Source organism: Serinus canaria, chromosome 6 (genome assembly GCF_022539315.1).
Source record: "Serinus canaria isolate serCan28SL12 chromosome 6, serCan2020, whole genome shotgun sequence".
Lineage (NCBI taxonomy): Eukaryota > Metazoa > Chordata > Aves > Passeriformes > Fringillidae > Serinus > Serinus canaria.
Window position 1 is genome coordinate 10523505 of NC_066320.1, and position 16473 is coordinate 10539977.

At 43.9% G+C, this 16473-nt stretch overlaps 1 protein-coding gene across 1 annotated transcript; it reads left to right on the forward strand.

Moving 5' to 3' along the window:
• The first annotated feature begins 1537 nt into the window (after nucleotides 1-1537).
• LOC108961639 (uncharacterized) lies at nucleotides 1538-5616 on the forward strand. The gene is made up of 6 exons (XM_018911008.3): nucleotides 1538-1815; nucleotides 2132-2211; nucleotides 2636-2750; nucleotides 3465-3571; nucleotides 3795-3909; nucleotides 4762-5616. Exons 1-6 carry the CDS (start codon nucleotides 1752-1754, stop codon nucleotides 4947-4949), a joined length of 669 nt encoding a protein of 222 aa, XP_018766553.3. The 5' UTR covers nucleotides 1538-1751; the 3' UTR covers nucleotides 4950-5616.
• Nucleotides 5617-16473: the final 10857 nt, after the last annotated feature.

The following is a 16473-nucleotide window of genomic DNA, read 5'->3' on the forward strand; positions in this document are numbered from 1 at the left end:
AGTTCCCTGTTAATACGTGTATGATCACTCTTTAGCCCTTGTGATTAATGGAAATTCTGTGGAAAAGTATTCGATTTTTATTTGTAACTCTTAGGTAGTGAGACCACATTTATCTTCAGTGATAGTTTTTTCGTCAGTAGGCAACAACTTAATCCTCCAATGCAAGGGTTGCCTGTGTATGGCCCCCAAGAGGGACTTAAAGCTTTCAGCCAGTATTCTGAGAAATCTGCGCTGGAGAAGTGCTGCCACCCCGTGTTTATCTCCTAAATAAATGTCTTCATACAGTGCCTCCCGAGCAGGTGTGGTGGTGGAAAGAAAGCGCCTGTGATGAACATTAAAGAAAAAGCTGCCATTTATTCCTTTCAAGTATGTCCCAAACACAATTTCTATCTAGTCAAGCCAGAGGTCTCTCCACTTTTATTATTTATGCTAATGTGCTCTGTGTAAGTTGAGATAAACAGGTTTATGTGTAGCTTCTGATCTCCCAAGGACTTACCACATTCATCAGTGGGCCTTGCTGGGTACCCACCTGGGTACATTTTGGCAGGAAAATATCTTAAAGAACACCTGCATCTTAGAGAATGAGTTGGCAAAGATTTCCCAGGGACTGCTTTCCTAGCTGCATATTGCTTATCTTCCAAGGAATATGGAATATGTGTGTGTCAGCCTCAGCAAGGTAAGCTGTTTGGAGCTCCAGGTCATAATGTAGTACACTACAACCAGCAGAAGTAAGTGAATGAAAAATTAACAAAAACAAACTAATAAAAAAATTAAATAAAATATTTTATAATTAATTAAGAAATAAATAAATGTGTTTCACGACCTGACATGAAAATAGAAAGTCCGTGCTCAACAAAAAGAAACACCTGCAGACAGACAAAAGGTGGTGACAGTAACAACCATTAAAGGTTTGTTGGAGAGGAGGGGGGGTGTGTGTGTGTGCCCAGCTGGTTGGCAGGAAGGTGAGGCTGGCCCGAGGCTTGGCAGTGTGTGCAGGTGTGTGACAGGCTCTCAGCTGAAAGGCTGTGACTCTGAACCCTGCACTTCACACACGGGTCAGGCACACCCCAAGGAAAATTGGATTAATCTGCTAGTAAATGTGTAGGGTAGAAAAGGTGGAACTTTTGAGGCAATTTTGCTACCTATTCAGCTCTTCCCATAAATGGATTTAAGCACATGAGGTTCATGGCTTCATCAAAAAAAAAAAAAAAATAGAAATTAGCAAGATTCTGGATGCTACAGGATACAGACCATCGCCCATTGGTTCAAAGCTGTCACTTGATGTTCTGAGCTTTCTCTTGGAGCACGACATACAAGTTAAAGCACTATTATGGCTACTTTATCAAAGTGTGTGTGTGTGTGTGTGTGTGTGTGTGTGTGTGTGTGTGAGAGGCAAACACAGACAGATGGGGAGGTGCTGAGAGAGCCAGAGCATGCAAGAATGCATACACTAAACATGTTTACAGTAACCAGTTAATGTGAAAATTTCCCCGTGGAGCTGGCAGCAGCAGAGCCAGTCTGCCTCAGTGCCCTAACGAGGACATGCCCTTGCGGTCCCCAGACTGTTCTGGCAAGCTCTCCTTGGGCTTCCCAGCAAGTGGGGCCATGTGTGCCTCCCCCTAATCCCTGATCACAGGGGAGTGAGGCACAGGGTAAACAGCCAGCCACACACGGGCACACAGCTCTGTGCCTGACTGCAGGGCTTTTGCTCTTAGGCACCACAAGCAACAAGTGGTCTCCTGCCGAGAGAAATGTTCGGCTCCTGCCTCCCCTGGAAAACACTGTTTGTTCTAAGTTTAGCAGTTCTTTTTGCAGGTAAGATGGGCTTGAATATGAGTAACAATTATTTAAATAGGACTGTCTTAGAGAAATGAAGGGCCTGCTTGGGAACCCAGCCCTGAGTGGCCCCAAACAGGTGCTCACATTGCTGTTTCCAACAAATCAATATTTGTACAGATTATTCAGAATTGAGCACTGATCACCTCAGGTATAGGAGCTGGTACAAGGACTGTGGGATGGGATAGAAGCAGGATAGAGGGAGAGTTCCTCTGCACAAGTGGTATTTGGGGTTTGTTCACGTGTCAGGAGGGACTATGACCTAGCTAAGTACCTGCTTCTGCTCGTCTTTCAGACTTTACCGAAATCCGAGCGTTTGCCGATCGAAGCGAATGCAAAAGTGCAACCATAGATGATGTGAATGGGAGTCTCAAGGTAAGAGGCTGGCTGAGCAGGGTCTGTTCTGCACCCACCTCCTGTGCTGGTGGGCTCCTGCCGTGTCTGCCTGCTCTGCCTGGGCAAGCACAACCCCTGTGCTGCTTTGGCAATGTACAAAGTACACGCTGGGGGTGGGGGGAGCCACAGGCACGAGCAGGAAAGCATTAGTGCCATCTGACTTACCACAGCTTTGCTCCTGCTACTGCTAGTCCAAGAAGGGTCCTTGTAGATATGTTTTCCAGTTTGGCCCTGCTCCAGATATATAAAGTGGCTTGAAGGTAAGCAATATGGTGAGATAAATAACAGTAGCTACCTAGACATACATGAGCTTCTTTATTTACATATGTTCACAGATAGGTTAATTCTAAAGCTCCAAAGTATTTCCTTTTCAGCTTAGACTTTTTCTCCCCTATCTCCACAGAAATTTTCGAAATGCTTGCCTGAAATGATTGCTGAGGGTGAGAAAGCTTCAATCAATTTCCTGGCATGGACACTACAAGAAACTCTTGATCTGCTGCGCCCTGTTCAGGAGCAATGTGAGGCCCCTCCTGGCCAGCCCCTTTGCTGGGTGTTAAACTAAGTGGCAGAGCAGGAGCACAAAGGAAACTTTTTCTACTACAGAATGAACCAAGTGTCTGCATTTCTTCAGGGGAGGAGGATAAAATAAAAGATAAAATAAAAGATAAAATAAAAGATAAAATAAAAGATGTCTCAGCAACAGGGAGCACTGGGACTGGAGAGCAGCACAAACAGGGGGTCCCGCTGTCCCTGCAGCCCCAGCACTGGTGCTGAGCAGCAGCACAATCACAGGGCCAGCAGGGCCTGCTCTGCCCTCCAGCCAGAGCCTCTGGGCTGTCTTGGAGCTGGCATGCCAGTCATATTTTTCCAGGAAATATCTGGATAATTTTGGTCACAATAGCACTGAATGTCAGAGCTGTGAATGCAAACGCCACAGTGAGCTGCCTCTAAAGCTTAACTGGGGCTGACCCTGTAGTCTAGGGGACAAGTGAGGGGAAAATTCAGTGGATGTGGCCAAAAAAAACCCCAAAAAATAGTGATGGGATGAAAAAATTTTAAACAAGCGAAAACGCTTGCTTTGATGATGTCAGCTGAATGACATCATCATTCAGCTGACATCATCATTGACAGGTCAATGAATTTGCTTGGGAAGGGGAAGCTTTTATGCCCACTTTCACTCTGATGTGTTGTTTTCTTGCTCTCTTTCTTTTTCCTTTTTATCCACCCAAAAGTTTGCAAGCAGCTATCTCCATGCCCTCGCCCAGTGGCCCCAAAAAACGGGGGGCTGGTGTGTGTGACCATTGACAACACTCAGTACTGCAAACCCATGTGCAACCAGGTAACATTCCTGCCTTGCATATTGCTGCATCTATTCCTTCCTTTGCAGCTGCTTATTTGGTAAAGCCTGATTTTGCTTGCTATACTTTGTTTTATATCCCTCAGGGCTGGGAGAGGTTGTAGTGTTTGTGTTTACCTGCCCTGACTCTTTCTTCCCCTGGCAGCTACCATGACATGGCCTCAGACAGTGTTTGTTTATTTTCTCCCCACCCCTGTTTTCCAAGGGTTATGACTTCCAGTTCCTCAGGAGCAGCAGGCTGTATGAAGAGTGTGGCAATGCCACGGGGTTCTCCTGGACCACGCAGCTTGTTGGGGAAAAGGCACTGGCAGTCTGCAACCGTGAGTGCTCCTCAGATAGGTCTGCTCATGGGGACACATGGAGCTCTCTTTTGTGCCAAAAAATAGCAGGAAAGAAAAGTTATCTTTTTGTGACAGCCTCTCGCGTGTGACACCGTGAGAGCCAGTGCTGAGTTGGCAAACTGATGAACAAGAAAACACATTGGCTCTAATACTCTCATGAAGGCACTGCTATTTCAACTTGGGGTATCAAATATGGCATTTATGCAAATGTCTGTGGGAGGATGGACCTGTTTTTTTAAAAACCAGTGAATTGGCATCACCACAACACGAACCCCATGTTGCACAAGAGTTGTGTGACCCACTGGACGGACTGCCATTGGACATAAAACTGTTTGTCTTGCAACAATAGGTGAAGAATCTCAGCAAATTGGCCAACACCTGTATGTACACACAATAAAGCCCAGCAGCTGGGCCCCAGCCAGCAGTGCTGCCATCTTCATGGCAGCCCAGGGACTGTAAGGCTGCTCCCATTGTATCCATTGCTCAATCTGTGACCCAAAGCAGGCTCTTTGACTGTGTTGTTACTACCTTAATTTAAAAATAAATGTGCATGTAGATACACAAAAAGGCCACCCTACCTCTCCTGTGCTTAATGGAAAATATTTTACTGTCGACAGTGCCTAGTTGCTAGAGCAGTTGCTAGTTGTTTTCCAAGGCTTAATAAAAGCAAGCAATCATCTGGGCACTCTTATTCCAACTTGGAGACTTTAGTTTAGAAAAGTGGAATGCCAGCACATGTTCAAAGATCAGGACAAAGCTAAGCTAAGTGAAATCAGCTGCTTATTTATTTTGTTTATTTGTTTGTTTGTTTGTCATCTTTGATTTTTCCAGCCTCCGAGGTGGCCATCAGTGGAGCTAAATCTGCCTATTTCCCCAGCAACAGCACCTGTGTGCACACTCTTGCCTTCCCTGAGGCTCAGGCAGAGCAGCTGAACATCTTCCTCCGGGAGATGGCCGAGCGCGGCATCGACGGCTCGGGCCGAGACCCGGGGGCTGACTGTGTCACCTGTGGTTACTGACAGCAGCCTGAGCACAGCCAGCCTCTGACTGCACTCGGGCAGCAGCAGCAGAGCAGTGAAATCATGGCTGGCACCTGTAAACACACAGCTTTTATTTAGTTAAAGGTCGGGAGATCGTAGTCATGACCGCAGCTTTGGGCTACGGACATGTAGGCTAAATCTAATCCCGCAGCTCATGGCAAGAATTTCAAAGGAAGAAGACCACTTTTATGGCTTTAATTTGTCTAGCTGGAATGAAGTAAGATTTTTTTAACAGTTTTTTAATGGATACCTTCCTATTGGCTTAACTTCTTCAGGATCTCTGCAGAGAGTGATAACACTGAGTGTTGTCAGAAATTGTCCTGTCAGGGGTCCTCTTTACTGAGAAGGGGCTGTGCTTCCACTCACATTTACAGCTGCCAGTTACTCACTGTTATTGCTCTGATGACCATTTAAGCTGTGTAAGTGACGAGAGTTCCTGGCTGCAGGGGTATGGTACTTTATTCACTTGATTGCTTGACTGGGGCTTAGTACAGCAGCAGAAAACCTGTCCATTGTCCACCTGGCACTAAGTGAAAGTGAAGATCAGAAGCAACTCATCATTGGTCACCCAGTTTATCTGTGGAGCTGTAGCTACCAAACAATGTGCATGTGAATTATTGTGAAATATAAACAAGAAATTCAGTTACTGCTTGCTTGGTTTTCAGTGGAATCTGTGCTTGAGGTAATATTTTAATTTTCTTCTGTTGAGCAAACAGTGAAGCTGTAGATCTGAAGACAGACTCATCTGTTTGTGTTTCCTTTCCCTTTTTTACCTTTTCCCTATTTCTGTTGATCTCTCAGACACAGACTGCATAGTTTTGTGGTACATGATGTAAAATTGACCTTGGCCTCATTATTCAGATAAATGATTTAAATATATATATTTGCATACTTATATTAGGCTCAGAATGGAGTCATTGCAGCAAGCAAAAAACCCCATAAATAACCCCAGCTGCTTCAGAGCCCAGAAGCAGACAGTCATATGACAATGAGTGGAGCAGATAATTACACCAGAAAAGGAATGAGCTGGCTGCTTTGGCTGCTTAAAACCATGTGGCAATAAATTAAGTCATTGTGCTGGTGATAAAAGTGCTGTAGTCTTAAAGAAAAACAATGAGATTTGAATCACTGATTTTTGGGTTTTATTTATTTATTTATGGCAAGCAAATGATCTCTATCAAATGAAATTATAATGTTTTAAGTCTTTTCATCCAAATCATTATCAACCGATGCTCATGTAAAATATCTGGAGTACTTTGCAGTATAATTTAACTGGTATATAACTTTGCAGTACAATTTATAACTGGTGCTAAACTCCATTTTTTCCTCTCAATTTTTTAATCTATTCTAGTGACTTTCCAAACCAACCAACAAATTAAATGCCACTCATATTTTATTTCATGAGGAAATCAAACCTGTAATCTAACAGAAACTGTTTCGTTTCTAGGTCAGAAATCCTCATAGTGAGTGTCACACAGTGTGGAAGAATTAGGCTGGAAAGGTTTAATTACCATCTGTTATGAACCTTACATTAGGCTGGAGATTGGGTTGCTGGGATGTTTTTCAAAAACTTGCAGAGAAGAAATTTTGTTCTATTCCCACCACCTGAGTTCTTATTTATATATAACAGAGTTGGCTCAATAAGCCAATATGACACAGTCAAAAACTAAAGTAAATTTAATCATGCTATTTCCCAGAGTACATTTGCATAATTTCATTGATGTAAATGGTTGCTGGGTGTTTGCATTAACTTGTTGTTGGAGTCTGGCCTGTCTGAGCATTAGACCGTTCCCTACAAACCCCATCCTGCTCTAGTCCCAGGATGGGGTTTGTTCTGGCACTAGGGGGTTGAGGAGAGAGGGAAATTCATATAGAAGGAAAGAATTTAAGAACATTTTAAACCATTAAGTTCTCAGATCAAACAATAGAAGCAGGGGAGGCTAATATCTTGAAATATTCTCAGAAATTTTATTTTTTTTTTATGTTTTGCAATACAACCAGACTAAACCACTGCCTCCCCAGAGTATCCTGCATGCTTTGGATAAATCCACCTGCATAAGTGTCAGTCAGCTAAAGGCTTTGGTAATATTTACAGTGTAACTATAGAGAGGGAGGCTTTCCTGATATTAATTAAGGGAATACAGTGCTGCATCATCCTTCTCTTTCAGTCCATTATAACACCAGAGAAAAACTCAGTGCAGGAGCTGAGCCAACAGCAGTCATTACAACCCAGCCAGAACACCCAAAGCAAAGTCTGGAGAGCTGCAGCTCATGGCCACAAAATCACACACCTTCTCTTCTCACAGGAACTCAGCAGCTACAGACTGGCAGACCCACTGCTCTAGGGGGGACCACAGGTAGTGAGAGATGTTCTGAGGGTGAACCATCCTCCCAGGGCAGTGGTGGGAGCGGGGCTGGCTCACACGGAGCCCTGCAGCGAGATCTGCGGCGCACGCCTCATCCTCCAGATCAGCACCGCAGCTGGGGGCAGCAGCATCAGGAAACTCATCACCAGCACTGCAGCAAAAATGACCAGCAGGATTTCCCACGGGGCCAGGATTGTTTCCACCATGATTTCCTCCATCTCAGGAGTCTGAAGCTGTAAAGCAAAAGATGTGCTGCATTATATACTTGCAAATAGGAATTATGGCTGAATGGATGTGTTTGTGTCAGCCAGAACAGGGGTGTCAGCCTCTTTGGCCTATTCCTTTCTCAGCCTAAAAATTAAACCCATTTCCTGGGCTGCAGACCCCAGAAGAGCTCCTGCTCTTTCTCTCCCTCTGTGTGCCCTCAGGAGCCTCTATAGAGCATCAGCCTGCCCTTCCCCCTTGGCTCAGCTGCAGTTGTTGATGCTGGTGTAGACAGCCTGTCCACCCTAAAGCACTGCTCCTAACCCTTGGCTAAGCCTTTATCTTTAAAATTTTGATTTTTAAGGCCCTCCTCTCCCACTCAGAGCATCATTACACAAAATGATTACTACACTGACATGTAGCAAAGCTAAAGCTGAAAACAAAAGAATATGATGGAAAGGAGAACAGGAATTTGAACAGCCATCAGAACGCATCTTTTTCCATGTATAAGGCTTTAGAAAGAGCAGGGTGCTTAGGAAGGAGTTTATCTGTGTTGATTCTGTTAAGTGCTATCAGGTGTGTCCTAGGAATGCAGTGTTCAATACAACTCCTGCCACAGGACCCACACACCTGAAAGTCACCAGGATGGCCAGTCCCCTTCCTGGACCTACACACCTGAGGGTGTGTAGGTCCAGGAAGCTGTACTGTGGGTGAATAAATGAGGGGCCAGGGGCTGAAAAGGTTTTTTTCTCCCCAGTCCCTTGTGCCAGTAGTGAAGAGGTTTCCTCAGGGGCTGCAGTGCTGCCTTTGCTGTGGGAACTGGGACTACAGCTCACCAAAGGAGGTCTCAGATTTGTCCAAGCATGTGCTTTACTGGGTTTTGTTACTAGATCCTGACCTTTATGTAAAGGTGAAGATGGAAACTGGGCTGATAGAGTATTTATGTCTTAGAAGAGTAGAAAATTTGAATAATTTCCAGGAATTGTGCACATGACTGTTAAAATTGCTATCCTTTTTTTTTTTTTTTGTGGTTTGTAAGGGGAGTGTGTGTTACCAGTGTGTGCCAAGTAATAAATCTTGGTGGATTCAGGCCATGATATCCTTAGTGAAACCTAGCTATCCATCAGCAGAGTCCTGATGGAGATCTCCTTGGCTGCTGTGTCATGTTCTAGTTGCATTAATCTCAACTCCTACAAGCACAGAAAAACTTCAGAGGATGCAGCTCAGGGCCTGGAGCACTCTCTCACTGCTCTCTTTTTACCAGTGAAGCCACACACCCATGGCTGGAGCTGGAATGCTGCCCACCAGGCCCATTCCCTGAAGTGGGCTGTGCTCTGTGTCTGTTTTCTACAGAGCAGCTCCTGGATTCTGTGTGTGTTCATCTGCTCTGACCTCTGGCTCTGCTGCTGTGGGCTGTGCTGCAGAGCCCATCAGGCTTTGGGATATTCTCACCTTCCCTGTGGCAGCCTTGGGTGTTATTCCTCTCTTCCCACTGGCTCTGGATGAAGACAGGTGTGAGGCTGTTCCTAACCTGGAGAGGGATTTTTTATTTTGCTCAGGAGGCTTCCTTGTGCTGCTTCCCTGCTGCCTAGGGCTGCTGCACAGGGAATGTCACAGGCTGTTGAGTTTTAATAAGGGTGTCTTAAGGATTGTTCTGCATTAACCTATTCCAAGCTTCTCCTGCACCTGTGTTCTAGATCTATCCCTAAATTTAAGGAATGGGTAGATGAGTAAGGGTGTCTGCCAGGATTTGAGCTGAACACATTGAATGACATGCAATAAAAGACTTTAGAGAAGCATACAGTGAAGGAGTTAGGGAAGGGAGAAAAAAGAGACCTATTAGAGGTGGGATTTGTGATTGTATCTTCCATTTCCAGTGTTTCATTTAAGACTTGCCCAAAGGCTATACAAATTGAGGTGGTTTTTTTCCCATACTATGGTTGATGAAAGACCATTCTGGATGCTAAAAGTGACTTAATCTTAGCACAGTGGACAGACTATTTTCCTACTGAAACCACAATTCAATCATTTAACCCTCCAGAGAAAACAAGTGTAAATTCATTATATAATTCTGGAAATGAAGTTGGTACTCTTCACTACCGTCATATATTTAATGCAAGCTAAAGTAGAGCCTGTAAAAATGTACCCTAGATTGTGGATTGCTTCATTGCTCCCCCTATCTTAGCAAAGATTCACTTTTCAATTGCAATACTTCAAGATCATGGCACACAACTCTTGCACAGGACAGTACAAGCAGGAAACAAAATACTTTAGTGTTTTTAGCTGATGCACTGTGTGCTGGCTTACAGCCTGCAGCAATATAGAAAAGCCAGAAAATAATGTTTGACTGGTTGCTTTGAAGCCTTACCTTTTGATTATTAGGAAAAAGAGCAAAACCACATATAGGGAGAGAGTGATTTACTCTGCCTTGCTGCTGTGGTGCTGCAGGATGCAGCTGAGACAGCTGCCTTGGGGCCTCTGCCCTGCAAGGAGTGCACCCCAGTCCTTCCCACCACCTATTGAAACTATTGAAGAGGACTGTTCCTAATTGATGTCTTTTTAACCTGGCAAAGGTTAGATTCAATACAGTTCCTTTTCTCTGCTAATCCTGTTTCCCCTGCCCCCTCCAAATTACACATGGATATCTTGATTTTGGAGAAGTAAGGGAAAACCTTACAAAGTAAGGGAGGTAGGGAAAACCTTACAAAACCCCCGGGTGTATTTATCCCACTATCACTTCTGGGAGGGGGGAATTGCACTTCCTCAATGTCCAATGAAGACAAATGCAGAAGGGAGCAACACTGTAAGAAAAAAAAAAGGCTTATTTGCAGTCTACAGAAATGGTGTGAAGGTTCAAGACAGCCCTCTGAATCTTACTAACAGTAACTTTAGTTACTGTAACTTGAGAAGTTCCCTTGAGCAAGATGCTTGTGGGAGGTGGTGGCCTCCCAGTCTGTAACTTACTCTCACTTGAGGTTTCTTTGAAAATGTATTGCATAGGGCTAAAAGAGGAACTGCTATCTGAATTAGCAAGTATTTATAGAATTTATTGGCCTTCAAACTACAGAATTAGCGGCCATCATGTAATTTTTCTTCTGTGCCTGGGAAGTCACAAAGCTAGTACTACTGGCTAAACTCTGGGAACAGAAAAGCAAGTTTTAAAACTTTGGGAGCCCAGTAAATTTGTTAATGCAGCCACCAAATGGCAGAAGGGATTGAAGTCTGCAAGGTCTACTTTATATCAGTGAATATTTATATTTTCTTTTGTTTCTAGGAAGATATTCTGATTAGCAGCTAGAGCACTTAATGTCAGTCAAAGACTTGTCTTTGTGAAATCAAGTGACAGGACTCAGTTCTTACTTTGGTGGAGATGGATTCAGTCAGATTGGATAAAAAAACCACAATCAATAGCACAAAGCAATATAAAATTTGTATAAAATAGAAAAATGTAACTGAAATATTAAACATTGATTATTAGTGATATCTTTAAACAATTTTAAATATTTTGTTAGGTGAGGAATTCCACTAGATTCTGCTACAAATGATATCAGATAAAACCACATGGACTATATTGAATTTCCAGTATCTTCTACGAAGAGGTGTAGAAGATAGGTGTTTATGTGGGCAGGGGTTTTATTATCTACACCTGAGAGCTGCTCAGTCACATTCAAAGAAGGGCTCCCAGTGGCTTTAGCAGGACCAGAGCCGTGAACACTTCCCACACTGCAGGGTGTGACCACTCTTCTCCCAGGCACACACTTATTCTAAAGGCAGAACAAGCTGAAAGGGGCAAACCAACAACAACAACAACGAACTTGTTCTGCTTCATTTTCCACTCAGTCGGTGACATAAATATTTGCCCTTCAACTGGGGACAACAAGTGCTCCTGGGTGCTCTGAGTGAGCTGCCAGCTTCCTGTTAGCACTGCAGGATAATTACATGGCTGGCTTTCTGAGGAGGTCACTGCTGCTGCAGCCTCCTCGAGTGCCTTGGAGCCCTGTGCGACTGCAGGAAGGTGAATGCATTCCTCTGCCACTTCCCTGGCTCTGGGCTACAGACAGAGGCAGCAAATGGTAGGAACAGGAAAAATTCTCAGACCTAGGTGTCTGGCACAGTGATGGACTCGAAAAGAGGGTGACGATCTAGAGATAACTACAGTGCAAGTGGAAATTGTCACTTAGAACTCCTGTAAGAACCAGAAATCATAGTAATGAGTTTAGAGTCTAGAAAACCTTAGAAAGATCTAATAATGCTGCTTTGGTCTCTAGAGGGCTGACCCTTTCAAACCAAGAGTGTATGAAAACGCTCAGAATCATTAAAATATTAACAGAAATTTCACTGAATATGTTTGTTACAAATCTCTCTCTCTACAAGTAACTCAAGTATTAATTAAAATATTTCAGAATTCATTTTTAAAAATTTCATCCCTTATAAGGCATGAAGCAGATTAGTCTGATTATTTTTAAGTCAAATCTGAATGTATTTATTTTTCAGTGAGTAAAGACACTGCAGGATACAAATCAAGCTTAAAATCTCTTAATGTGCAAATTGGGTGCAGAAATTAAATGTGTGAAACCTGGGGGAAGATTTTTTAAAACAAAAATTATGATGAAGACAGACTATTTAATAGATAAAACTAGCATAGCAAAGTGTGATTAAGCAGATCAAGCCCTTAGTTTCACCTCACTTCCAAAAGTAACTGTAATCAGGAGACTACAATGAAAGTTTAAAAATGCAAGAGGAGTTTCTTGGGTGTTATACAATCATGCTGTTTTGGACATTTAAGTTTAGATTTTTGTATTTTGTCTAAAAAGATGGTTTTGTGCTCTCATAGATAAGGCATTGCGGCATATTGGGTTTCTGATTCCTGAATGTGTAGCAGTGAGGAGATTCCTACATCTGAGTCACAGACATTTCCTGTCCTGAAATATTTAGATTTTAAACACTTTTGAATAAACTTAGCACACCTCCACCTTGTGTAACTGTAAAAGGAAAATAAAGGACTTACAGACATAATTATAACCATTTAGCAAACTATTTTGCACTTAGAAATAATCATGTGACTAGGAACTCTATCTTCTTCAACTCTTCCCAGCTGACAACCTTTTACCCGACTTACAAACAATTATAGTTATCCCCTTACTTTTATAGAAAGGCATCAAAGCAGCTGAATTTGTGTTGAATATTTTCGTCTTTCCCGAGCGGACAGCAGGCACCTGTCTCTGTTCTGCGCACCCTTACCTGCTCCGTGCCCCCGGGCTGCCGCGGCTCCGCTCGGCCGCCCATCCTGCGCTGCGGGGCGGCGGCTCCACCCGGGCAGGGCGGGCTGGGCGAGCCCCAGGGCAGCGCTGCAGGAGCTCCGGCCCTTGCCTGGACAGCGGGGCCTCCACCACCTCCCACCTGTGCTCTTAAAGCGGCACCAGCCTGCCCCGGGAGCCGCTCTGCTCTGCCCGCAGTGCCCCGGGAGCGGCGGAGCAGAGCTGGCTCCTCACCCTGCCCAGCCTGCTGATGTCTCTAAGTTTATTGCAGATCCAAACATTCCTACACCAAATTCTCTTCCACCTGTGTATATTCAACAATCCGCTTGGTACTGAACAGCTTAGCTTTACTTCAATATTTGAAAAACCACAGCTATGCTCAGGCAAACCACAATCAATAGAACAAAACAACATCAAATTTGTATAGAATACAAAAGAGTATATCTGAAATATTAAAGATTGATTATTAGTGATATCTTTATACATTTTAAAATATTTTATTAGGTAAGGAATTCCACCTGATTCTGCTATAAATAATATCAGATAAAACTGCATGGATTGTATTGAATTTCCAGTGTCTTCTACAAACGGGGAAGATAGGTGTTTATGTGGGCAGGGGTTTTATCATCTACACCTGAGAGCTGCTCAGTCACATACAAAGACACTACTGCTGCAGTCTGTTATATAAATGCATAAACCTCTTCAGAGGCTTTGCTAAGCCAGCTCTGGCTCCTCTCCACGCTGCTGTGGAGGTGGCACTCCACAGTCCCAGAGAAGTGGCCCTGCTGGCTGAGCACACTGCTGCATCTGGCTCTTGCCTCTTGACAGGAGAAGATGTGAAGGCCAAACTGCAGCCTGCCTTAAAAACTGAACCCTGAAATCTGTGCAGCAATCTCTGCTGGAGTGGATGCATCCAAAGGGATGTGCAGAGCTTCAGATTGCAAGGATGTCCCTTTAGACCTCAAAGCCACGCAGCCAGCAGTAGGCTTTTCAGTTTCTTACAAAGCAGAAAAAAATATTAACCAGGGTATTTTCACAGAAAATAACAGCTGTTAATAGCTTTTCCCATGGTGGATATTTTTATAGATTAAAAATGATTTTCTGAACAATTCTTGGCAGGGGGATGGGTGGAATAATTTAATAGTGCTTTCCACTACACAAGACAGAATCAGTAACACTTTTCCCTGCAGAGCTTGACAAGCCACTTCCACGTCTCTCAATATTTGACACTAATATTTTGTCCTGCTAAAATCAAATTCCTTGCTAAGTTGCTTTCTGAGAAACCTGTTTATCCTGTTCTTTTACTAACTCTTCAGATTAATACAGTTTTAACTTTACTTAATCCTAGTGGTGGTACTAGTAGTCCTACAATCAGAAGTGGGGAAGTGCATGCCATTGACTGAAAATCACAGAGTTTGGCTTGTCAGCATGCTGGGTGGTCCAGAATATCCACAAGTACTAGCAAATACAAGTCCAATAGTGGCAGTTTTTAAAAGCACAACTAATATTTAGAGTTAGGATAGGGTGGATTAAGCTTTTAAAGTAAGCTCACAAATACTTCAGAAAACAGCTTTTGAAATAAATTTGAAATAAATAGGCTTGCTAGCCTTGGGAAATCCTGTCTTTCTACAAATCAGAGGATGCTGTACTGCCATCTCATTCAGATGCAGGAAATAAGTTTGGTGCCCAAATGCTGAGCCAATCTGCCTTTCAGGGCAAGACTGCTGTTTCCAGATCTGCTTGCTGTCAGCAGGGTTGTTGGAGGTGGCAGCTTCAGGCAGAATGACAAACATTTGCTTTGAGGTTCCGTGTCCTCATCCTAGTACCTACTGAAGGCAGCTGCTTTCTTTGACACACCTGCAAATAGCTTTAATTTTGAGGTAACTCTGTGACCCCCCTGTGAGATTACAGGATAGAATAAAAAACTTACCGTGGCTTTAAATGTTTGCTGGTGGTGGGCTGTGTGTCCAGCTTCATTCTCAGGCTGATGTTAATCACTGTACATTTCTTAAACTTTACTGGAATGTGATGAGTGGAAAATTACTACATCTGGTGATGCTTGTGGTCCTGTTTCCTTGTGCTCATGGCAGAGTCAATTTCACAACAGGAGTCATGCAAGGCTGAGGACTGGGCAGGTGAGCTGATAGGAGCAGGCAGATACTGGTGAGCTGTAAAGTGTGAGTAAGAACAGAGTTTGAAAGTGAAGCAGCGCCATACAGACTCCTGAGTCCTCATTTCTCCTCTATGTACCTGTTTCCACTGGGTTAACTGAGGAGTCTACCTGATATGGGATTCAGTAGTTTGTAGTTTGGCTGTGCTGTCCAGAAATAAGGCATTTGTTAACAGCTTCTAGATCTCCTTACATGCCAAACAGATGCATGGATAAAAAGGACTTTGCTCAGAAATTTTTCTCTTGGCATATGTTGGGATAACTTTATAGATATTGGAAACAGGGTCCTATTTAGTATGCATTGTGATGCAGGATTTAACTACTGCTGGAGTGAATAATTGAGTCTGCCTGTGGAGGTGGACCACCTGCAGGCACCAGGCTGCCCAAGCAGAAAGGTGTCTTGGTTTGACACCCACCTTGTGGCACTGATTTTCCCAATACCTAAAAGAAAAGCAGCTTACTTTGCAGAGAATAACAGCAAGAATTCACAGGACCTGACATCAAGCAGAGGGCTGAAATAGACCAGGAAGACCCATTCCTTGTCACAGAGCAGGTGGTGAGACCACATGCCCCAAATAATCCTGTAATTGAATTTAAGCCAGCCCAGGAATGTTGTGAGTGGCAAGGTGCTGCTCTGGAATTACAGTGATTTGCACAGTACAAGGTCCCAGGCAGCCTCCCAGGCTCACACAAGCTGTGAGCACACCTTCCCTCCACTCATCTCTGAGTGTGCAGCTATGCACAAAAAAAAAAAAAAATCTAAACTTGGGGAATCCTCACCTTGAGTAGGTGAACAGACTCAAGCAAGAAAGCTGAGAAAGATTTCTCTTAATCCTTTGGCTTAAGCTGGATGGTGAGATGGTGAGCTGGATGAGACTGAGCAGCTTCTGCACTGAGTGCTGAGTCACTTGGCATCCTCCAACCCTGCCCCTGCGGGAATCCCAGTGAGGGCCTGACAGGCATCTCTGTGGTGCCCAAAATTGGTTGTATCTGAATCTTATGACAATACAGCCTGAAAAAATTGGCCTTGTCATGGCTCTGCTGATTTCCCCTAAATCACACAGGCCCAGTAATTTTTCAGCTGTCTCCCCTGTGTTTTCTTCCACAGATCCCATGTGACAGGGGACCTTGGTCTTCTTGTGCTCCTTGAGTCAGGAAAGGCATTAGGAATTCTGAACAGGTGGCTTCTGGTCACCTCTTTTGAGGTGCAGGAAGGCTAAAGCCCTGCTGACTGAAGTGTTCCCATGGGAAATGTAAGGAGGGTGGCTCTGTGCCACCCCAGCAGCATTGCTGGTGTCTTCTTTAGGGCACCTCTTGGGGGTCAGGGTGGCCAAAGCATCATGGGCTGAGCAGGGAGTCTATATGGGGAGTTTTGGTGAGGGAAACTTCCAGAAAGGGATCAAAATACACACAAACTAGAGGTTCATGGGTAAAGGAGTACTGGAAGATCTTGTGGCTGCAAGTCACTTCAGATATGCAGCCAAGAACTCTAATTTTTGGTCTTG